Source organism: Zootoca vivipara, chromosome 7 (genome assembly GCF_965207765.1).
Source record: "Zootoca vivipara chromosome 7, rZooViv2.hap1.1, whole genome shotgun sequence".
NCBI classification, from domain to species: domain Eukaryota; kingdom Metazoa; phylum Chordata; class Lepidosauria; order Squamata; family Lacertidae; genus Zootoca; species Zootoca vivipara.
The window spans coordinates 23,345,899-23,369,260 of NC_142590.1; the positions used below are offsets into that span (position 1 = coordinate 23,345,899).

At 43.8% G+C, this 23,362-nt stretch overlaps 1 protein-coding gene across 2 annotated transcripts in view; it reads right to left on the reverse strand.

The window, feature by feature from the left end:
- RPAP2 (RNA polymerase II associated protein 2) overlaps positions 1 to 23,362 on the reverse strand; it is a 53,503-nt gene that overhangs the window by 29,834 nt on the left and 307 nt on the right. The window contains exons 2-11 of one of the 2 annotated variants that reach the window (XM_035124008.3): positions 21,395 to 21,440; positions 21,162 to 21,276; positions 19,635 to 19,733; positions 18,336 to 18,401; positions 17,768 to 17,856; positions 14,806 to 14,841; positions 11,642 to 12,575; positions 10,294 to 10,388; positions 10,004 to 10,084; positions 2,599 to 2,667 (exon numbers count right to left, since the gene is read on the reverse strand). In XM_035124008.3, coding sequence (XP_034979899.3) covers positions 2,599 to 2,667; positions 10,004 to 10,084; positions 10,294 to 10,388; positions 11,642 to 12,575; positions 14,806 to 14,841; positions 17,768 to 17,856; positions 18,336 to 18,401; positions 19,635 to 19,733; positions 21,162 to 21,276; positions 21,395 to 21,440 — 1,630 coding nt within the window. The remainder of the gene's footprint in view (positions 1 to 2,598; positions 2,668 to 10,003; positions 10,085 to 10,293; positions 10,389 to 11,641; positions 12,576 to 14,805; positions 14,842 to 17,767; positions 17,857 to 18,335; positions 18,402 to 19,634; positions 19,734 to 21,161; positions 21,277 to 21,394; positions 21,441 to 23,362) is intronic. The other variant, XM_035124009.3, reaches the window with a different exon arrangement.

The following is a 23,362-nucleotide window of genomic DNA, read 5'->3' on the forward strand; positions in this document are numbered from 1 at the left end:
ACGGCTCATCGCAGAGACACACATATTTACTTGTGAACAAAACAGGCACCCTTTTATTAAATGTAAAGACACCACTTGAAAAATTCATAAGATCTGTTTCACACATTAGGAATTCAACCAGAAAAGTGTAGAGGGGGAAAAAATGACAAAAGATTTGTTCTTACGGTTGATAAAAAATTTATACCAAGGCATTCAAGTAAAGTTACTTTCTGTGTTCTGATTTAATGAATCATTTGAGCAGTATCTGGCCGGGGTGACACTGATGTAAGGCTCATTGAAGCCTGCTCTAATGCCTACTGGTATAGCCTTCCCTGGGACAACAAAAGCAGAACAATGTGTCAGACTGAAGCAAGATCAAAGTAAGTGCAGTTCTGGGGATGCTGTGGGGCCGGCCTACAACACATCTGGATCTGTGAATGGCTGGCAAGCACATTGGCTGCCCTATAGACTCCAGTGACCCAGCAAGCCCGAAAGGAGGAGAACCAGCAGTGCGGTAATAAACAGCCTTTGAAGTAAGATTTTTGCAGTCTTGTAATTCAAGCTGAAAGCCGTAGAAAGATTGCTCGATGGTTTCAACTCTTAACTAAAAGGTAGACCACGACATTTTTTATTTTTTAAAAAGAAGCCACCAGTGATTTCTTTTATATGTTTTTTTTTAGACAGAACAACTAGTGCCAGTTTTTAAAACACAGTTCACAAAGTGCCTTTGGATGCTGTAAAACATTTCCTCCCGTCATTTAATTTTAACAGCAGGATCCGTGTGCTGATATTATGTTTCCCGTCCTATTGCTCTCCGCGAGGAGGCTGTGCAAGCGACTGCAGTAAATGCAAGAACCTCAAAACATAATAGTGCTAAGCACAGTCATCTCATAGCCGCTAGGACACCATGCCCAGTTTTCTGGGATCCAGTTGTATGTGCAGGGAGCTGAAGAGGGGCCCAAACGTTCTGCGATGCTAATGCTACACTTTGTTAGATTGCATCCCAGGTCTGTGCAATTCCTTGGATAACAAAGCGAGGGAACTAAATTTGAAACTTAGCTCATTAGGACCCTTAATTCATGCAGTCCCCAGGGCAAGTGTGTCAAAGAAGCTTTGGGGCATGGGTCAGCAAACTTTCAGCAGGGGGCCAGTCCACTGTCCTTCAGACCTTGTGGGGGGCCAGACTATATTTTGGAAAAAAATATGAACGAATTCCTATATCCCACAAATAACCCGGAGATGCATTTTAAATAAAAGCACACATTCTACTCATGTAAAAACACCAGACAGGCCTCACAAATAACCCAGAGATGCATTTTTTAAAAAAGGACACATTCTACTCATGTAAAAACATGCAGATTCCCGGACCGTAAGCGGGCCGGATTTAGAAGGTGATTGGGCCGCATCCAGCCCCCGGGCCTTAGTTTGGGCACCCCTGCTTTGGGGTATCAATGAAATATCTAAATCAGCAAGGCTTTTCACCTAAGAAAGGGCCTAGCTGCGGAATCTGTTTCAAAAGCCAAGCTTTTCTCTGGGAATATATAAAAGAAAAGGGGGCAGAATAAGAGCATGTGCAGAATGCATTGCCCTCCTCAGACTATCCCCACCTCCCATCTATGGAGGGGAGGTAAAGCATTCTGGTGAGGTGGATATCAGAGGTCGTTTTAGAAATAACGTGTTGATTAAATGGAAGCGGAGAATGCTTACATAATCCAAATTAAAAGGCCTGCTTGGATCATGTAAGAGAATGCATAATTAAAGACACACACACACACACACACAAAATGATTGGGCAGAATTTGTTGACAATGTATATACCTGACACCAAATATAGCCAGGCAGCCTTGCAAATGGTACGTCAGCAGTTTTCATGTTTCACTGCTTTTGCTTGAGAAAAAGAGAGGACCTTAACATGCATTAGAAATATTTCAACCTGGGTCGGAGAATCTGTGATGCTCCAAATGAATGAATGAATGAATGAATGAATGGTTATTATGACCATCATGGTCATTTCAACCACCACTAAAAAGAAATATACATACTGCAGGGCCACAGGGTCCCCACTCCTGATTTCAGCATAATATGTGCTCCTTCATGGCTACCTTTAGACACTTATGGTTGCAAGGCACATGAAGCAACCACCTTTCCGGATTTAAAGCAGGCCTGATTTAAAGTCAGCACCTGGATGGTTGACCCAGCTAACTGGAAACCCATCACAACCCCCCCCTGAGAGTGCCATCATGGAAGAAAGACAGAAGAAAAATGCACCAAAAAAAAAGACAGATATGGGTAGACTGCAAGGCAGCTTGCTAATGGCTGAAAGAACCAAAAACTATTCTCTCCATTTCCAAACCTAAGAAATTAACATTCTGCAGACTTTATGGGAAGGAAAGGCAATGCCCTATTTGACTCTCCAAGGTTACCCTCATGTCCTATCTTTCTACTTTCTTGTCCCCACTGCAAGAAGCTGGCAAGAGATAGCCAACAAAACCGGCCAGATTAAAGACTATGCCTCTCTTACTTAACCAGCTGACCACTCAGCCCCTTAAGCGCAATGCTGTTGCTGCTAATAAACTTAACAAAAGATTGAGAAGAAATGAATTCAGTTGGAGTACTTACACAGACAAAAGCACAATGGCAATCAGGGTCCATACGGGAGTTTTGTGAATAATATTTGTATTTGTTAACCTGGGGGGGGAAAGCACGAGTATTAACAGTTGTACTATTTCAGAAAATGTTAAGAGTGATGTAAAACCATAAGAAGTCAACTTTTTATGTCTATTTTTTTTTTAAAAAGGGCTTGCTCACAATAGCCCACAAAATTATCTACAGCTAAAAGGTTCTATACATAATTCATCCAAACCAGGGTTATTTGATGAAAGAGGTATCATTTCAATGGCAATATAAGAAATGTAAAACTGCTTCCACTTTTCACATTCGATGGCAGCCTTTAAAGATGACAGATGCCTTCTTTTTAATTGTTTACTATGCCCAGCACTAAATGCAAATTATGTCTTATGCTCAACTTATTACTAGTCATTTACTTACTCTACTTTATGTATTTTACAGTGGTTTTGTGAACCTCTCTGGGATTCTTTCCTCCAAGGAACTTAAGGTAGATGCTTCTTCCCACGGACTATCCATTTTTTCTTCATGACAACCCTATGAAGTAGATCAGTTTCCCAACCTTGGGTCTCCAGCTGTTTTTGGACGACAGTTTCCATCATCCGTGACCACTGGTCTCGCTAGCTAGGGATGATGGGAGTTGTAGTCCAAAAACAGCTGGAGACCCAAGGTTGGGAAACACTGAAGAAGATAAAGCAGAGAGACAGAGGACTAAGGTCACCCAGCAAGCAACATGGCCCACAGATATGAACTGAGGTCTCCCCATGCATGTTCAGGCAAGAAAAGCAAGTCATACATAAAATTAACATCTAGCACAGGGCATCACAATTCATACTTCCACAGCTGGAGTCTAGATAGGGGGCAGGAGCAGAAAAGCTTTCTCAGGCCCAGAGCAACCTTCCAGGGGCCATATGCAGTAGTGCAGGGGGCCAGAGCCAAAACTGTGTAGAGCCACAAATGTAAATATTGCATTAGTACAGTAGACTAGTTTTGACGCACCCATCTCTACCCTCCCTTTGAATAAGCAAATGGCATTACCAGAGAAGTTCAAGGACACGTTCCATCCAGGCAATAAACACTGAAAGGATGACTGGGGAAGGATGTAACTTGGGAAGAATTTGCAGCATGGGGGAAATCTCAAGGGTTGGACAGAGAAGCTTTGGAGGACCACATCTAGCCCCTAGTCCTGAGGTTACCCACCCCTGGGCCTACTGACTCCTGCAGGACCAATATTATAGCACAATAAAAGTTTAAAAAGCACCAGAATTCCTCTCTTTAGAGTCATACCTATGTCTGGTTTTATTGATTTATTGAATTCAACCTTCACTACCTTATGGGATATGTTTGGAAGAAGAAAAGGCTAAGCAGTAAATCCTACACAAATCTGGAGTGGAGTCCCTAAAACGGTTGGATGGCGCCTTGTATATCTCCTTCTGACGACTCCTGCAGCTAAGCTGGTGCCAAACATCTTGCTCTGCTTTCCTTTGGACCACATCAAAGATTGTCATCTGGGCAGTCCAGGCTCTCCATTGATATGGCCCAGGCTTGCGCCCCAGGGAAGTAACTAACGCTGCAGTTTGACACCACCCCCAGAGGCACACTCCATTGTCTCTAGAGACAGGTGGATGCCAACAATACTGTCCCTCCTCTCAAAGAAGCTCATGGTAGCACTCAGTGACAATGTTATGAGAACACAGAATAATAAAATCATAGAATTATACGAGTTGGAAGGGACCACGAGGGTCATCTAGTCCAACCCCCTTACAATGCAGGAATTTACTACTTCTTCCTTCCTTTCCTTTCCATCCCTCACCCCGCCACCCACATGGTTCTTTTCTACTCAGTTTGGAAAAGTACTCTGAAAATAAACTTCCAATATCATCTTGGAAAAGGCATACAAAATGATGGCACATATTATCTTTAGGAAAACATACAGAATAATCCTTAGTCCCTGAAGTTCAAACCCCACCCCCCCTCGCTAAGGAGATTCTTGCATCCTGATCCTAATCGGATACAAAGCAGATCATCTCTTGTTAATTAAAGCCGATGTGCAACTGACTAGGAAGTAAGCGCCACTGAACTCCATAGCAGTGTTTGAAATTAGCCAGGCGCCAGGCGCATTTTGCACCTGGCTTTTGACTACTTGTGACCAAGTGAAGGTGCCTGGTTGCCAGGATGGCACCTGAAATCTCCACCATCTTCAGGTGCATGCCTAGGGATCATTGGACCTGAACTGTTTTCACATACTAATACTCCATCTTGTAGAATTCTATCAATACTATTTTATCTGAATTTCTGGAACCAAATTGCTATTTCTGTACAGCCTGAGCAGGAGCAGTCACCATTAAGAAAGAGAGGTTGGAATAGGCCAATATATACTGTATGTGGAATGTCCCTGGATCAACTGACTTTTTTTTTAAGTTCTCAAAGCTCTTAACCTAGATCAAGGTTGCCAGCTGAACTTGCCAGATGTTTAATTGAGAATTAATCACAGTCAGTCCATCCTTTACCCCAAAATGGTAACTAGGCATCCTTTGCCCCCAAAATGGCAACTAGACATTCCATTTTGGCACCTAGTTTATATATCTAAGTTTCTAACACTGCTCTGTAGGATTTGCTTCCAGGAAAACATCTTCAGAAGAGGGTTTTTTTTATTTTTAATTTTTTAAGGGCTTGTGGCAGTATAGAAAAAGCCGCCCTCTATGCATAGCGAGGCATACTTGCAAATAAGAGACGAAACAAAAGGCTGAAGGTCTGGACTCTATGCCGATGACAGTGCTAAACACTTACAAAGAAAGGCCTGACAGAATCACTTTGACAGGCAATTCATATGTAACCTTCCAGCTAATCGGCCCCGATGAGATACAATGGAAGAGACAGGTCCAAAAATCACTGGGGAGAACTCTGTCAAACAGCAGAGAATGCGGCTTTGTTTCGGTGCCCTACAAGGAGGCACTATTGATCACAGCTCAAGAAGGCATCATTCTCATACACAAACGGAGAGATGCAGTTATTTGTGTCAATTAACTCTCATTCAATGTCAGTATTGATTGGCAAGGTCTCAACACTAGTTGTTGCCATCAATATGCTCCTTACAGCGGAGACACCAGCAATCCGCTCGGCGGAACAAGGCAAGGCAGGTGCTGCATGGCTAGACGGGAGGAGAGACCGGGGCTCCTCAAGCCAGAAGACGTCAGCTCCAACTCCTGTCACAGGACGTTTCTCACCTGCACAGCGGTAGCGAAGGAGCCGCTTCAAGAAGGATGCATGCAACCTACAGGTGTGAAGCCTTAAATAATGAAGAGCAGGGAAAGGGCAGTCGCTTTCAGAGACAAGCTGTGCGTCGACGCCAAGGCCTCAGAAGAGAAAGAAAGCTTTCAGGAAACAGTCAAGAGCATGTCCCATGTAGAAATGGTTCACTAGTTCTACCGGCTAACACTATTTGCCTCGGCGCGGCACAAGTCAACAGGGTGGAAAATAGAATTTCTCTTCTTTTAAAAGTTATTAGCCCACATCGCTTTGCTTTATGTCAGGCAAAATGCATGTGCCTTTCAAATGCAACGCCCCTGAAATGAAACACACCACAAACATTTGGTTGGAGGTGGCAAGTTTAACCAAGGCTGGAAGTAATGGTGGTTTCACTTATAATAATAACAATTTTATTATTTGTACTCCGCCCATCTGACTGGGTTGCCCCAGCCACTTTGGGTGGCTTCCAGCATATACAATAGGAAAACATTAAACATGAAAAACTTCCCTATATAGGGCTGCCTTCAGATGTCTTCTAAAGGTTGCATAGTTAACATCCAAACCATGTAAGGTAAAAGTGCATGTAATACGCCAAAGACCATTCATTCAGAGGTGAACATGGTTGGATTTCTGCCTTAGACCAAGTAGAGCACTAGCAAAACTAGCTGCCAGCTGAGCCAGGGAACCTACTGGCCTGCAGCTGTTCCTGGACTACTGTACAATTCTCTTTTGCCTCGGCCAGCAATAGTCAGGGATGATGGGGCTTTAAAGTCCTGCAGCATCTAAAGCAGAGCTTTCCAAACTTTTCAGGTTGGTGACACACTTTTTTGGACATGCATCATTCCGCAACACAGTAATTCAGTTTTGCATCATTTCCAACCAATTTTACTAGCAAACTGGAGGTTAAACTAACCCTTTCCAGCCCTGGGAAGAGTGTGGGGAGCGTTCGTGTGACACACCTACATGCTACAGCCGACACACTAACGTGTTGTGACAATGTTTGGAAAGCTCTGATCTAAAGGGCTACAGGTTCCCCAGCCATGACCTAAAGCTCTACTCCTCTTCTTCCACTCGGCAAATTCCGAGTCCAAAAAAAAACAAGTCAAGAAATATTGAGCACCGTTTTTATTTTTATTATCTCGCTTGCAAACTTCTTCATTTGGCTTCTTTATTCCGTAACCCCCCCCCCCTTCACTCTTCAACAAAATGACCCAGATGGCTCTAGAGATTATTTGACATCTCAGCTTTCGTAACAAAAGCATACAGGCACTGAGGGACTTTGCTTAGGAAGAACTATAACTGTTCCTAAAACGTCTCCAGAGAACTCTTTAGTGTACTTCCCAGCAGTGGTGATTGAATAAAATGGTGCACAGCCGAGGATGAACGGCACACGCTCCTTTAAAAACCAATGGAGCTGAAAATGGCTGTTGCTCAGTTCACCACACGCTCTTTTAACTGTCGTTGGGGGCGGGGGGTTGTTGTTTGTTTTTGTAGCTAAATTCCCCTTCATAATGAACCATGTGTTTTTAGAGCAGGGCTTCTCTCAGACTCAAACACACAAAAGGAATACCTTTCTTACCACCATTATTCTTTTAATTCTTGCTTTTCTATCACCACACTGCCTTTTTGCCACGTACTAAACTGTAATTAATGAGGGTTTTCACCCGACAAGTGCTGACGATTTTAATTTTAGTCACAATTAGTCTTCACGAAGGATTATTGCTGGGCATCATGAATGGTGAACCGGCGGCCCTCTAGTTGTTATTGGACTCAAACCCTCTTCAGCTCCTGCCAACATGACCAATGGTCAGGGGTGATGGGGGTTGTAGTTCAACAATACTTGACAGGCCACAGACTTTGGCTTCCTCCTGACACACAATTTTACCTATTGCCTTTAATTTCTGGAGCTAAATGGATGCAGCATTGCATTATGACTGTTTTCTGCAAATCCATTTCCAATCACGGTTGCAAAGGAGGTAGCTATGGTTAGCAAAAAAACAAAAACAAACCACCAGTGCCGAAATAATGCATAATGCACAATGGTTTGCTTCCAGAATGAAAGAAGGCAGTTAGGAAAGCAGATAGCATTAAGATTGCATGAGGTCACTGAAGGTGGAATACAGTCATACCTCGGGTTAAGTACGCTTCAGGTTGAGTACTTTCAAGTTAAGCACTCCGCCGACCCGTCTGGAATGGATGAATCCACTTTCCATTACTTTCAATGGGAAAGTTCGCTTCAGATCAAGTACGCTTCAGGTTAAGTACGGACTTCTGGAACCAATTAAGTACGTAACCTGAGGTACCACTGTACATTGATTATTGCCTTCATTTTATGGATCAATGGTCTCATTAGACCAGGGTGTTTTTCATCGTCTGGAACAGATGAATCCACTTTCCATTACTTTCAATGGGAAAGTTCGCTTCAGGTTAAGTACGCTTCAGGTTAAGTAGGGACTTCCGGAACCAATTAAGTACTTAACCTGAGGTACCACTGTAATATGTCCTTAAAGTTGATCCTTCCTCTCTCTGCCTCCCTTCAAAGGAAAGGCAACCTTAATTTCCACGTCAACACAAACCACCATAATCCATCACAACCCATAGCTGATAAAAACCAAGTGTACAGGTCACCAAAAATACACTGAGCAGAAATACACTCACCTACTGCTCTTTTAAACTTTTAAAAATATTTTAAGACTTAGAATGTTCCATATTATGTCCATTTTGGTTTGCCTCTCCCAAAAATTCATGGCACACAGGGCTAACAATCGTGTGGTCCCTGGGGTTCCTCTTCTAAGCTCTCCCAAGTGCTCCCTCCCTGCCACACGGCTGTGTAGGGCCTAAGCAGATCCATGACATCAGGGCAGCTAAGCCAATGGCATCAAGAGAGGTGGGGCAGGCAGAGGGGTCGTAGGTTGAAGAGGAGACCATAAAAGTGAAAACATCAAAAGAAGATGCAAAGAGAAATGCAGAACAGTTGGGGAAGATTCCAGATATACCCAAACACATGCTCTCTGCATTCTGACAACATGATGCCAGGCTACGGATTACATTTCTAACCAGTGAGCTCTAAACAAGCGATTAAATAAATTTATTGTTATCATTTATTTCTCACTCACCTACCATAACATGTTATAGGTGGCTTACTACTTAATTAAAAAAGGAACAGTTGTGTTCTTCCTCTACCCTGACTCTTTCACTCTCTCTCTCTCTCTCTCTCTCTCTCTCTCTCTCTCTCTCTCTCTCTCTCTCTCTCTCACACACACACACACACACACACACACACTCACACTCACACACAAACAGTCCCTTTCAAAGCAGCAACCTCAGCATAATTCACAGTGAAGTCTTTATTTTTGTGCTTAAAAAAATCTCCGAAACGTAAACACCAGAAACTCTGCAATCAGAATATACAAACTGCAACTGCCTTCATGTGCAGCTTTAATCTAATGAATTCAGACAAGATTACTTTCAGGATCACAGTGATATTCTGATAGATGTACATATTTGCTTACTTTAGTTTGCAGAGGGTGGGGTTTTTTCATTGCATTGGTAAGGACACATTGTGAATATGAAGACCGATATAGAACTCCCACTTCCTGACGCTTTGAAGCAACAACAACAACAACAAAGCCAACGCAGTTTCCTAAACCTTTGAAACCAAGGACTAGAAGCTTGATTTTAACATGCAAAACAAAAGTAAGAAAATTCTGAGTAAAGGTATCAGATTATGATGGGCAAGATGCCAGATTTTACACTCCAAATTCACATAATCACTATTATTTCAGATCTGTATGCTAGGTAAAATAAGCATGCTTTTGAATACATAGGAGCCGGATTTAGCCTTCAGCCACCCTGCTTTGGGAAACTTGGCCAGACACAATGACCCACAAGTAGCATTCCAACTTTAGGATTCTAATTCTTTACCCATGTTCTCACAATAAGGTATCATAGCTTGCCACTCACTGGTGCCAGTTAAGAATCATAGAATCATAATAGAGTTAGGGCCCAACCCCATGCAATCATCTGGCCCAACCCCATGCAATGAAGGAATCTTTTGCTCAATGTGGGCCTCGAACCCACAACCTGAAGATTCAGAATCTCATGTTCTACCGACTGAGCTATCTCAGCTCTGAGAGACTTTTCTGCTTACCTGAACGTCTTAACAAGATCTTTAAGTTCACTGTATACATCCCCAAGAGGAATCCGAAGAGGGCCCAAAACAGCAGGCAAACTGGAAAGAAAGCAAAACCACGCCATTTATTAGCGAATGTACTCCCTTCAGAACACTGGTCATGAATGGTAAATTTAAAAAACTCTCTTTAGCTTTGCTGGACTTTAGCCGACGCTTGCAATTGAGTCTCACCCCTTAAGCGATTCCCCCCATTCAACAAATGGCTCCCTTCTCGGTGTCTGAACAGAAGGTGTGAAAGAGGTACTTACACTTTTCGCAGCTTTTCAAGGACAATCCGTGTCCGAATCTGCTGTTGAGCTTTAGAATCTACAAGCGGGAGGGCGGGGGGCCACTGATGATCACCCTACAGGGCACAACAAAAGTATTTTTTGGGGGGTGTGACATAAAATATATTTTTAAAACTGCACAGGAGGGCCATAGCTCAGTGGTAGATCATCTGCTTTGCATGCCAAAGGTCCCAGATTCAACCCCCAATTTCTCCAGGTAGGGCTGGGGAAAATCCCTGCCTGAAACCCCAGAGAGCCTCTACCAGTCAATGCAGACAATGCAAAGCTAGAAAGACCAACGTTTATTTTATTTATTTGAATATATTTATTGATTTTTTTACAACAGCACAACATAGAGAAAAACAAAGCACAAAACATAATAGAACAGAACAATAAGCGTAATAAAACAGAACAAGAAACATAATAGATACAAAACATAACAAAATATCAACATTACAACAAAAACAACAATATTTTCCATCAATCTTATATCCCGTATCTTTGTCGACTTCCTCCATTCCCTCCCAACTACGTTTCTATATATCACTTCCTTAGTAATGAAAGACTAACGTTTAACATACGAAGCTGCCTTATACTGATTCACAGCAGGGTTTCCCAAACTTGGGTCTCCGGCTGTTTGCGGACTACAATTCCCATCATCCCTGACCACTGGTCTCACTAGCACCAGACTTCATTGGATACTAGCTACAGTTGGCAAAAACTTGGGCACAGATGTAATGTAGACCATTTTCAGTTCCAAAAAGGGAAGCAGGGGGTGGGGTGGAATTTGCACGTGAGAATGAAGGACGGTGCATGAACAGACAGGAGGCAGGCGTGCACCCAAGGCGCTGCCTCTAATCTTTTACCTTCATTGTTACATCTGCGTTATTCTTGCCGTATTTACACGAATCTAACACACACCTCAATTTTCAAAACCTCAAAACCCCCCAAAAGTATCTGCTGACGAATGTAAACGCGCCATCAAATCTAATGCGCGCCCTAATTTTCACGGCATATTTGGGCCAAAAAAAGAGGTGTGCATTACATTCGAGTAAACACGGTATTCTTATTATTCGGCTTCTATGCACAGAGCTCTTTCATAAATCAATGTTTACAAAAAGACTGCTTTTTGGGGATTGATGGGTGCATGCCTGTAACCCAGACATCCCCAGATTTCGGTCCTCCAGATGTTTTGGACTACAATTCCCATCATCCCTGACCACTGGTCCTCTTAGCTAGGAATCATGGGAGTTGTAGGCCAAAACATCTGGAGGGCCGCAGTTTGGGGATGCCTGCTGTAACCAGCCAATTTCTCTGGCAAGATACTTACATTGTCATTGCTGTGATGCTGTTCCCCTCTCGACAGGGTTGCCAGATCTTCTTCGCCTAAGGCGAAGTTTCCTCTGTAAAATTCCTGCACCTTTAACTCTAACTGCGAGGTTTCTTCTTTCAGTTTCTCGTAGCTGGGTATAGGTTTTGCTGCTGGACTCGAGGCCTTGAAAGGCAACGGCTGGCTCAAAGGGTTCTGGGTGCCTCTCTCAGAAGCGGCCTTGTTAGGTTCGTCGACACTCTCTAAGTCATCCTCGTCAAGCTCCTCCTCTGCCTCACGGCCAGCTGCCAGAGAGGGCTGTGGTGCATAGGTGACCGCAGCATCGCTGCCGTGGAGGAGCTTCGCTGTCTCCTCAGTCCTCCATTCGGTAAAGGTCTGCCTCAGCCCTTCTAGCAAGCCACATTTGGCAGTGAGGGGGTTGGCTGGGCCTTCCAAGCTAGGCTTCGCAGTCTGTTTCGATTTGGCAAGCAAACTTTTAAACAGTTCTGCCCCTTTGGGGCTCACACCCAGGAAAACGACTTGCGAGCTGCTGGAGCTACCTCCAAAGCCTTCAGAGAGCCGGACAGTTTCAGCAGTAGGACTGGATAAAGAAACAGGAGCTCCTTTAATCTGAGAGCTATCCAGAACATGTTCTTTTCCTCGACTGTCTAATTTGCACTGACTTAACTGCTCTGCGGCATCATCAACGAAGGCGTCTGCATTGGTAGGTTTGGATTGTGCTCTCTGCATGCACTTCTCTTTGAGAATACCCTTCCTGGGCAATGGATGGACACTCTTTTCTTGCAGAACAGAGGAGACAAATTCTTGTTCGGCCTCACTGCTGCTCTCACTGTCTACGCTGAAGTCGCCCTGGGTTGCTGCTGGGAGAGGGTTTTCAATGTCTAATGTGTTGATTGCTTCATTGACTAATTTCACTTCCTTCCCAGAGTGGCCACTGTTGGGGGAGGGGGGAGCAAACAAATATAAAAACACGTTGACAAAATAAAAAAGGATAAAATAAGTGAGAGGAGGATCTGGCAGCTATAAAAGCATCACAGCAATTTTCAGCGTGGCTGCCCCCATTCTATGGAACAGCATCCTGTTGAGATATGGAAGGCACCCATTTTCTGCAAAAAACTGATTCATTTTTTGCAGGCTTTCCTAGCTGAGTGAAAAGGTTTCTGTCTTAGGTGTTCATTTTGCATTGATTCTAAACCCATCTTCATGTTTTTTTTAAATTTGTTCTTGTCACTATTTTAGTTGTTTTTATGGTATGTCTTGAAACATGTATGTAAAGGGCAAGCCATAAATCAGGCATAGGCAAGCTTAGCCCTCCAGATGTTTTGGGACTACAACTCCCATCATCCCTGACCACTGGTCCCGCTAGCTAGAGATTATGGGAGTTGTAGTCCCAAAACATCTGGAAGGCCGAGTTTGCCTGTGCCTGCCATAAATTAGTAACAAACAAATCAACAAGCATGTTTATTAACTAGAGATCTGAAGAGAGGGAAGATTTTCACATTCGTGTCAAGTGTGCTTTCCTAGGGAGGGTGGTACATTGAGTACCACCACTGAGAAGGCTCTCTCTCTCTGTGCCATTATCTATACACTTTTCACAGATTCATAAAATTGGAGAGCTGAAAGGGACCCCCCTGCAATGCAGGAATCTTCTACCCAATGTAGGGCTCAAACCCACGACCCTGAGAAGCACCCATTATGCAATTTTTAATAGCCGTGGGTTCCTCCAGAGAATCCTGGGAACTGTAGTTTGTTAAGGGAACTGAGAGTTGTTAGGAGACCCTCTCATAGAGCTGCAAGTCCCAGAGTTCCCTCGAAAGAAAGACGGATAATTAAACCACTGTGGGAATCGTAGTTTGTGAAGTGTTTCCTAACAACTCTCCAGACTTAATGAACTACAGTTCCCAAGATCCTTTGGAGGAAGGCATGGCTGTTTAAAGTGGCATGTTACTGCTTTAAATGTGCCATGCAGATGGGACCTCTCTCTCCCTAGCTGCCACCTGCCTCGCTTTAGACGGCAGCGTCACCCAGAGAAGAGCCCCAGATGATTGATGCTTTCTGCCAATGGGAAGCTGATGTGGAGGCAGGCGTTCCCTCTCAAGTACTGTATTGGCCTGCATATAAGTCACACTCCCCCCACCCCAAATTCTGACTGTGAAAAGTTAAAGTGTGGCTTATATTCGGAACCGAACGCTGCATGCGCGCCTCCTGGCACTACTGCCCTGAACAGGGGCCTGCCGGTGCCGGCTTGGGGAGGTAGTGCCAGGAGGCGGGCATGCAGTGCGCTCGAAACCGAGTGCCGGTGCCGGCTTGGGGAGCGGGATGCCGAGTGCCAGCCAGCTGTCCCCCCCCTTCCCCTGTTCAAGGAGGTACTGCCGGGAGGCGGGTAGCACCCGCAAATAAACCCTGAATTTTAAAGGTGTGGCTTATTTGGGGTGTGTCTTATATTCAGGCCAATAAAGTAATTTTGGGTGTGGGGACAAAGTGTACCTCAGCAACTGGACCTTTGAGAAACACCAGTTTCATAAATTTCTGGATTTGTAAAGAAAGGGGTTTCGTAAAAAAACGAATAAATAGATCCTAACTATTTCTATGACAACAAGCACGACACAGATCCTCCCTGCTCCCAGTGATATACTAGAAAAGCAACTGCTGTGAAATTGCATTCTGCTCTAGATGCAGACGAAGTAACGACCACTAGAAACCAAGCAAAATGAAACCACTGAAACATGCACACACAAAACCCACCCCAGATTGCAGATCCGGCCAAAGCTTTCTCTCTCCTTTTAAATAAATACAAAACCAGTGGATCTACCCATTTGACATTTTACCTGGAGATGTAAGCAAGCTTTCGGCACATATAATTGGTCCCATTTCAGTTACAAAGGAAGTCACAAACAAAACCCCGATGCTTCGGGCCCGAGAGCAAACACTGTGCTTGTGTCATGTTTCAACAGGTCTGATTGTGCCGCAGCACTAGGGGCAGCTGTAAATCATACAGATCAAACAGACCCTTCGCCATCACAAAAGGGGGAAACAATCAAGGCAAACAGCACTTTCTGGAGGCCTGCAAGAGCCGCGGCCGTGTGACTGAAGAGAACAGGAAATCAAAGACTTCTTCCAACCAGATTGTGGATACATAAATGAAACCACCATTTCTACCGTACCTTTCCCCATCCTTCAGCAATTCAATGGCTGGTGGCCTTGGAAAAACAGAAAACAAAGAGCATTTTAGAAATTAAATTGATTTTGAGCAATGATTCGAGAACTGGGGTTTACAGCTAGAGTAGTCTGGCAATGATTTAAAAGGTTTATCCTAGACCTGTAGAGTTGTAAGGGGCCCTGGGGATCATCTAAGTCCAACCCCCTGCAATGCAGGAATAGGCAGCTGTCCCATACGGGGATCAAACCTGCTAGCTTGGCATTATCAGCATGGTGCTCTAACCAACTGAGCTATCCAGGCTGGTAAACAACATTAACCCACCTAAGCAGATCCAATCATTTGGGGAGAGGAGAGCCACTGCTAATGGTCAATTCTGACCTGCAAGTTTACGTGCCTACATGAATAGGAAGCGTCGGAATAAGTTTGAAAACCATACAGCATGTTTACTCAGAAGTAAGTCCCGCTGCTTCCACTGGTGCTAGTTATGCATGTTTAAGACTGTAGCTTGAATCTTCAAATAGTTGGGCTAAGAACGGTAATAGACGATGGGGCGGGGCAGCAGCCCTTATCTGACCTCCAGGAAGGTGGGTCACTGCTGCTGATTGCTGCAGGAAGAGTGGGAGGGGCAAGGGGCTGGTCAGAAAGGTGCAAACTCACTGGTAATGGAACCAATATGGTATTGACCATCACCCCATCCTGCTGTCTGCTACTGGCTTTGAATGTATCGGGAGAAAACAATCCTAGCCAGAAATGTTTTTTGCATCATTCCAACTGCTCAATTTGGATCTGATGGCGATGGGGCGTTATTATGCTGGAGGTGATTCCAAAGGCCATGGAAGAACAAGGCTGCTACAGGTGAAAATATGCTCTTACAAAGGTTTTTCTTTGGGGGGGGGAATCCTTAAAGTATTAAAAGAATACCTAAAACTGGTGCTCAGCAGCTCTTTCTGATATGACTTTGTGATATGTCAGGAGTTGTCTTCATCTCCGTGCTATTTTGTCTTTAGAAAAACCCATTTGGGTGCAACTATTCCTGGATCATGGGACGCGGGTGGCGCTGTGGTCTAAACCACTGAGTCTAGGGCTTGCTGATCGGAAGGTCAGCATTTCGAATCCCCGCGATGGGATGAGCTCCCATTGCTCGGTCCCAGCTCCTGCCAACCTAGCAGTTCGAAAGCATGTCAAAGTGCAAGTAGATAAATACCCTCCGGCGGGAAGGTAAACAGCGTTTCTGTGCGCTGCTCTGGTTTGCCAGAAGCGGCTTAGTCATGCTGGCCACATGATGCAGAAGCTGTACGCGGGCTCCCTTGGCCAGTAAAGCGAAATGAGCGCCGCAACCCCAGAGTCGTCCGCAACTGGACCTAATGGTCAGGGGTCCCTTTACCTTTATTCCTGGATCAAGGACTGTATGTGTTGGCAATGATTTTTTTGCAATGTGTTTAGCATCACTATTGGCTGGGAGGTGGGCAGGTTTCTAAAGCTGGCATCATTTAAAATAAATGAAAAAGCCTTGCAGCAACATACTTTTGGATACTGCACTTATCTCGGAATAACATCATGCAATTCAAGTGAAGGAGGTTTACTTTTTTGGTCTGAAAGCACAAAAAGAAAATGTTCTTCCAACTTCTGGAATTCAGAAATAATCTATTCGGGACTGATACCTAGGAACAGATTATTAGTTCTTATTTTTTACATCAATATCCACATGTGTTATCTGGAACTGTCCTTGAATAAGGTGGTGGGTTTTTTTTTTTTGTATTTCTGTGACATTTTGCCTCCGAATAGGGACATGCCTTGTGAGATGGTGACACCCAGTGGCAACGTGGTTATTTGCAAGTCACAATTTTTCTCTTTAGCCTAGTCAGATTCCTTTCCTACCTCCTAGGTTGACTACGTCTACTCTAAGAGTCTATTAGGAATGTGTCCTGTTTCCAAAGCCTGAATCACAGTCCCCTTTGGTATTGTTGCTAAAATTAGGACAGCTGCTCTAATAAGATTAGGCAAGGTAATCCTGCCTTTAAAAAGACAGATAGATTCGAGATGGGGCCTGATCAAGCAGAGCTGGAAGGAGCAGACCTAATGCTCACAACAGGAGGCAGATCCTGGGGGGACACATAGCCTCCTACTTTCCAAAGGGTTTCACAAGACCCAACAAACAGCTGGTCATTAGGCCTTGGAAGCCTATGTGCATATAGACAGTGGCGGAGTTTCATGCTCTGGCACTGGGGGGGGGGGCGGAGAGCAGGCGTGGCGGGGCTGGCGCGCATCCCAGGGGCGTGGTGTGCCGCTTGGGGCGGGGCACGCCGCCTGCAGGGGCGTGGCACCCAGCATGGTCGGGGGGGGCAGCCGCGATGGCACCCTACCGGGATCACGCTGCCCGGGGCGGTGCACTCCCCCCACAGTCCTCTTCCTCTGCCAATGCATATAGATTTGCACTGCTGATCAGATCAGCCCGCAAACCACATTTCAACTGAGCCATTACCTGTCCCAGACCCGACAAAACTCTGGCTTCAAAGTCACCAGCAAAACCATTCGTCCAGGCTGTTAATCTGCCACATATATGAAATCAGGTGTAGGGTGGGTGGTCATAGGCATGGCTTGGCCAAAATGGCCACATGGAGAGGCTTTTGCAAGCGAGTCAGAGGTTTGCTACCCTCTGCCTTAGCTGGATCTTCCTGAACCAAGTTCCTCCCTCACCTCTTTAAATACAGTCATGCAGTTCAGCTAGATTGACCATGCTTAAGAGGTTAATAAGGGTTTGAGCCTGCTAGTGCACCTGAATAGCCAGCTGGAAAAAAATCTTCTCCATCCCTGGACTACATCTTTTAACAAAGGGTATTATCTTGAAACGCGCTAAAAAGAAAAGAATAGTGTATTTTTCTACACATATTTTTGGTGTTGTTTTCCTTTCAACTGATGCCCAAGAACAAAACCCTGGGCCTAGCCAAACAACATTATCCAATTACCTTTCTTCTTCTCGCAGCCACACAGGACTTTTTGAAATCTGAGCTTCGAAGTATTTTGATGCTCTGTAGCAGAAGTTACTGCAAAAACACTGCCCCCCCAAAAGAGAATAGCAAGTGTCATTTTCATACTTAACAAAATAGATACAAACTTGATAAAAAACTTTGATAGATTGGTGAGTGTGAAGAATCAGCTAACACACTGAATACAGATTAACATTTTAAGACCAGTTGCTAAGAACAAGAAGTCGGATGCAATGCAAGAGCAATTATTCTCTGCCTCTGAGTTCCAATCTAGCCATGTGTCACAAAGCTCAGCAAATCAGCTTGGACTGACTTCATTACGCTGCGAGTTGCTCTTTCTGTGGCTCTGAACTGGTAGGGCATGAAGAGGTACTTGGCAAAGGAACTTAAAGAGCTGAAGAAGCCAATAGCAGCAAGAAACAGCAACCCAGAACCTTGCATGTAGCCAGCATTACACCTCTAGAGGCTTTGGCAACACTGAACCAATTTCTTGCAAAACAACAATAAACGAAGAAGTGATAATGTAACAAACAGCGTTTAAACTTACCTTTCTTTCAGTAATATCATACACTTTGTTTGTTTTGGTTGATATTTTGTACCTTTGTTTTGGCACCTAAAAAAAAATCACAAACACAGTTTTGCTAATGTGTCAATGCTTCCTTTAGCATTCCTCTCCTCTAAAATAATATTCCATAATTAGCACTAGTGACCTAACCACATGATGTTGAACTGAGCTTCTCAAACCACACTTCTGAAAATTGCTGACAATTTTTGTTTGAATGCATTTGAAGTCTTGAGATGTGGAGAGCAACATGCTGTCCCCCTGTGATCTAAGCTATATAATTTTTTTAAAATACAAATCCTTAGCCCCTGTAAGAAAAGCCAAATACCTGAATTGGACACAACAGTGAACTATGGTGCATTGTTATGTACATGAGCCTTGTGCTCCTCTGGCACAACTGCAAGATCAAAAGCTTTTGCTTCCATTTTTGACCAACCATAGTTTAGCATTACATCCAAAACCTTAACTATGGCTAATATTAACTATGGTTTATTGAAACAAGCCAGCTTTATAAACCAAGGTTTGAAGTTGGCTTGTTTGGGTAAATCATAATTAAGACTAACCACATTTTGTCTGAATTCAAACCTAATGCTAAGCTTCAGTTAGTTGAAAAAAGAAGCAAAAGCTTTTGATCTCCTCCTCTTGGCCACATTGGGAAGGGAAAGGGGGCACCCAAGCTCACTGACACACAAAGGTGGCCAATGTGCAAACAGACTCAAGTCTCCTGCTTTAATTACCGCGCTGTTTTAATGGGATTGCTTTATTGCGTATTTTAATTATGGATCTTTTTATGTTGACGTTTTGATGAGATTGTTTTATTGTTTATGTTAATTGGGCATTTTGATTATGGATGCTTATATTTAATGATTGTTTAATTGGGTTTTGTTCTTGTAAACTGCTTTGGCATTAAGTGGCATAAAAATTAAATAATCATCTAAAGCTGTGGAGCCCTGGGTTCAAATCCTCACATAGCCAATTAGCTTACTAGGTGACTTTGGCCAAGCCATTTCTCTCAACCAACCTTCTCCAACATGGTGCCCTACAGAATTTCGAACTATAACTTCTATCAGCCCTAACCACTGGCTATGCTTGGCTGGAACTGATGAGAGTTACAATCCATATTATCTGGAAGGCACCAGTTTACGGAAGGCTGATCTGCACAAAGTTGACCAAGGATTCTTGTCCATACATCAGTGAAGTTCAGTTGATCAGACACCACATTCCAACACAGAAAGACAGATGCAAAACTGCAGAAATATAAAGAAGCCACTCATAGATTCTTACATTCTGTAGCCTCTTTCGGCATATGGGGTACCCACACAACTTGATAATAAATCGTTCTTCCACAACATCCTTATAGTGAAGAGGTGTTATAATCTTCCCCTGAAAATATGAAAACACACAGGCGTAAGTTACAGGGTACTGCCTTGAAACTCAAAACAAATCAAAAGTTTAGAAAAGGAAAATGCATTTTCGAGAAAACAAAGCAGCAGAAAATTGGAAAAGGCACAGAAACTGCGAACAATCTTTTAGATTCTGTCTAAAAAAATTTTTCTGAATGAAAACAAAGGTGCAACAACTGCTTTTCCTCTGACAGGATGGAACAGAACAGAGACTGCTTAAAATATTTTGCATAAATGATGCACATCTTCCAGCTGCCATCACTTGTGGTGCTTATATGCATGACTATGTAATTATGATTACTCAGAAGTCACATTTTCTTCAATGAGGCTTATTTCCAAGTAGGTGGCTGTAAGATTCAACTTAGGGTCGCCCAGCAAGAGTGCAATGTACCTTGCTCTCTTAGAAGGGTTTTAAAGAATGAAACATTAAGTTCTGAAAATGCCATAAAACATTAGTTGTTTTGTCTGTTTTTCCAGGAAATCATTTTCATGGAAATCCATGGAGTCTCCCACCAACACCCGAAGGAAAGGTGCCTTAGATTGGGCTGCCAGAATATGTGGGAGCCCTGAAAACGAAGAGTCTGAGTTACAAATAAGAAAGTCTCCTGTTTCAGACTCATCTCCATGATGAGCTCATTGTGCAGCCTTAGAGAAGTTACTCTCTTCCCACTTCAGTGCATCTATCTGCAAAATTGGGGAACAAAAAATGCCTTACAGCAGTGATGGGGAACATCAGGCCTGCAGAGGTGGGGGGCAAACTCTAGGTCTCTCTCTGGTCCTTTGAGCTTTCCTCATACCATGTCCCTTTTCTACAAGCCACACCCCTTGCTGGCACTGTTTCACACAGAGTGTTTTTGCCTGTCTAGGATTGGAAATCTTGCAAGTACCACTCTGGGAAAAGCTGGTCTTACTTCAGGACCATCTACAGTGTGCCATATTTTTTAAATTCCACCCTCAAGCTTGTCACACTATTTCCTGTTTTAAGCAAAACAAGATCCCTCCTTTGTCCCAACTTTGCTACCATATCCTGCCTTAATGAGCTACACGATTTAACTAAAATCAGAGAAACTTGGGTTAGCCACAACTCGTCTGCAAGTTTCTAATAGGTTTATGCATCTCTCCATGAAAATTGAAGGGGCAAAGAATGCAAACGTAAGATGCGCCTTTGATTTTAATGGGACTTGCACTGGAACACAGCATGCTTTCATTCAGTAAGCCTCATTTAAAACAGTGGGGCTCATTCCTGAGCAAACACAGAAGTGCATTGCTAAGCGTCTGCAAACTAAGTCTGGACTGGGTTGAGTGTGCACATGATATACAGAAGGCTGGCAAAAGCTTATCCAACAGTAACAACAAACTTTTTGAAACACAAAGCAGTATAAAACGTGCCAAGAAAAAGAGGACGTACACAATCCACAAGGAATTCTTCTGTGATATCTTCTTCCAACAGACGTTCGACAACCTGCAAGGCTTTTCGCTCAGCCTCAATCTTCTTTCTAATGGCAGCTTCAAGTGCCGCCTTCCTACAAGAGAACAAATTAGCCGTATGAATAACACAAGGTATAGGAAACCTGCGGCCTTGCAGATGTTGTTGGTTTAACAGTACTTGGTTTAACTATGCTATGTTTAGAGATATGATACCTTTGTGCAGCATCTTCATTTTTCAAAGCACTCGACTGTTTATTTCCTAAAAATAATAACATGCAAACAAATGATTATATTGACTTAAGACATTTGGGGAAGACCTTTCATGAGTCTCTTTTCAAAAAGTGTGCTTTCATACATTTTAATACATTTAGTACATTGGTGTCTGCTTACAGAAGTTTGTGAATTGTATTATAGAGGTGTCTGGAAACGGAAATTCTCTATAATTATGGGGGGGGGGAAGCTGAGTCTACACTGCAGAAGCACATCATAAAGCATATGGAAACTTTTGCAATTTGTCTTTGGTCGCATGTGTGATTTTAGAATGAACTTTTACCAGCTGCAAAGATGACTACTTGCCCTACAGGACAAGAGTCCACTAAGTGCCAATTAATATATTTGAACCATTATCACATACACAGTCTCAGGACAGGAAAACTGTGGGAAAAAGTGATTTTTACATGTTTACTGCCCAGGCTTGTTTACAGAAGGCCATCGTAGCGCAAATTAGCATACTGAATGCACAGATGGAAGATGGGTAAGCTAAAAGGCTATTATAGTGTGCACTCATAAACAGAATTGAAATACTTTACAGGACCAATCACTTCATTGGTAGAGTTGCCAACTCTCTGCCCCGGTGTTGCTCCTTTAAGTGGCAGCCTCAGAGGCCAAATTTAAGCAAGTGATGCTTTCTCCTTCCATCTCTGTCAGGAAAAGTGTCACGGGTTAAAATTTGTTCCAGTCCCCTGTTAAAGGGCCAAGACTAGGCTAAGCAGTATTTCAACATTTTGAAGAACAGTTTGCGTGAGTGTATTTATTATACCTAAGAAAATGGGCATCACCTTACACATTTGACCCATAAGAGAATCCTGTTCACATGATGAAACCCTGCTGTTTCTCTAACGCCACCCTTGTAATTTGAGGTCCTACATTTTATTTTGGCAAGGCCGTTTTCTGACAGCCGAGTTCAGCAGGTGCTGTGCATATCTCCTCATGTAGCTGTGGGCAAATGCTGAAAAGCACCGCCAAGAGGAGGGAAAGTTGATTAACTCACCATATATATGCAGCGCTTTCTGCTTAGCTACGGTCTTTCTAGATTCGAGTACGTGAGCCATGCAAGCTTAATTGAAAGCAAGTCCTATTAGCTATGTTGGGTGAGCTTCCCCTGCCCCAGATGAACTGGCAAAGGACTGCAGGTGCGCAACACAGAATCCTGTAGAGTTTGAAGGGGCCCCAAAGACCCAAAGGGTAGTCTATCCTATTCCTAACCCTCTGCAGTGTGGGAACCACAGCTGAATGAATCATCCCTGGCAGATGGCCACCCAACCTTGATCCAAGGCATGATGTTTGCAGAGGAGCATTTCCCACAGGAAACAGTAGTAACTTTATAGGGAATTGCCCTCTTAACAGTGTAAACCTATGCCCCATCTGTCCAAAGCAGAGACCCATCCTGTTCAATGGTGGTCGCTTCCTAGGAAAGCAAGCCCAATGTTAAAAACCGAAGCACACAGCAAAAGGTGTGTAAAGGAGTTTGGGTGGACTTAGCGGGCACCAGGCATGCATGTAAATCCTAAAATATGAGTAAAAATTCTCGATCAACTGTAGTTCTGCTCACCACACCCACTAAAAAAAACCAACAACTTGGGGGGCTATCTCTCCCCCCCCCCGCAAAAAAACTCAACTTCCACAACAAAAAATAATAAGCTATGCCCATGCTGCCAACGTGAATAAAATATTAGAGGGGGGCAGGTAAGCTTTGCCCCATCTAATCGACCACAAGACACGCTATTTGAATGGCAATGCCCATCAGGCTTGGGGGGAGGCCTGACCCCCTCAAATATTTTGGGGGGGGGGCTGAAGGGACCTAGGGCCCCAAGGTGGGTGGAGGAGATTCGCGCTGTTTGTGTACGTGTAGCATGGGGGGGCATTTTCTCCCCACACTCCCGACGCCTCTTCCCCCCCCCC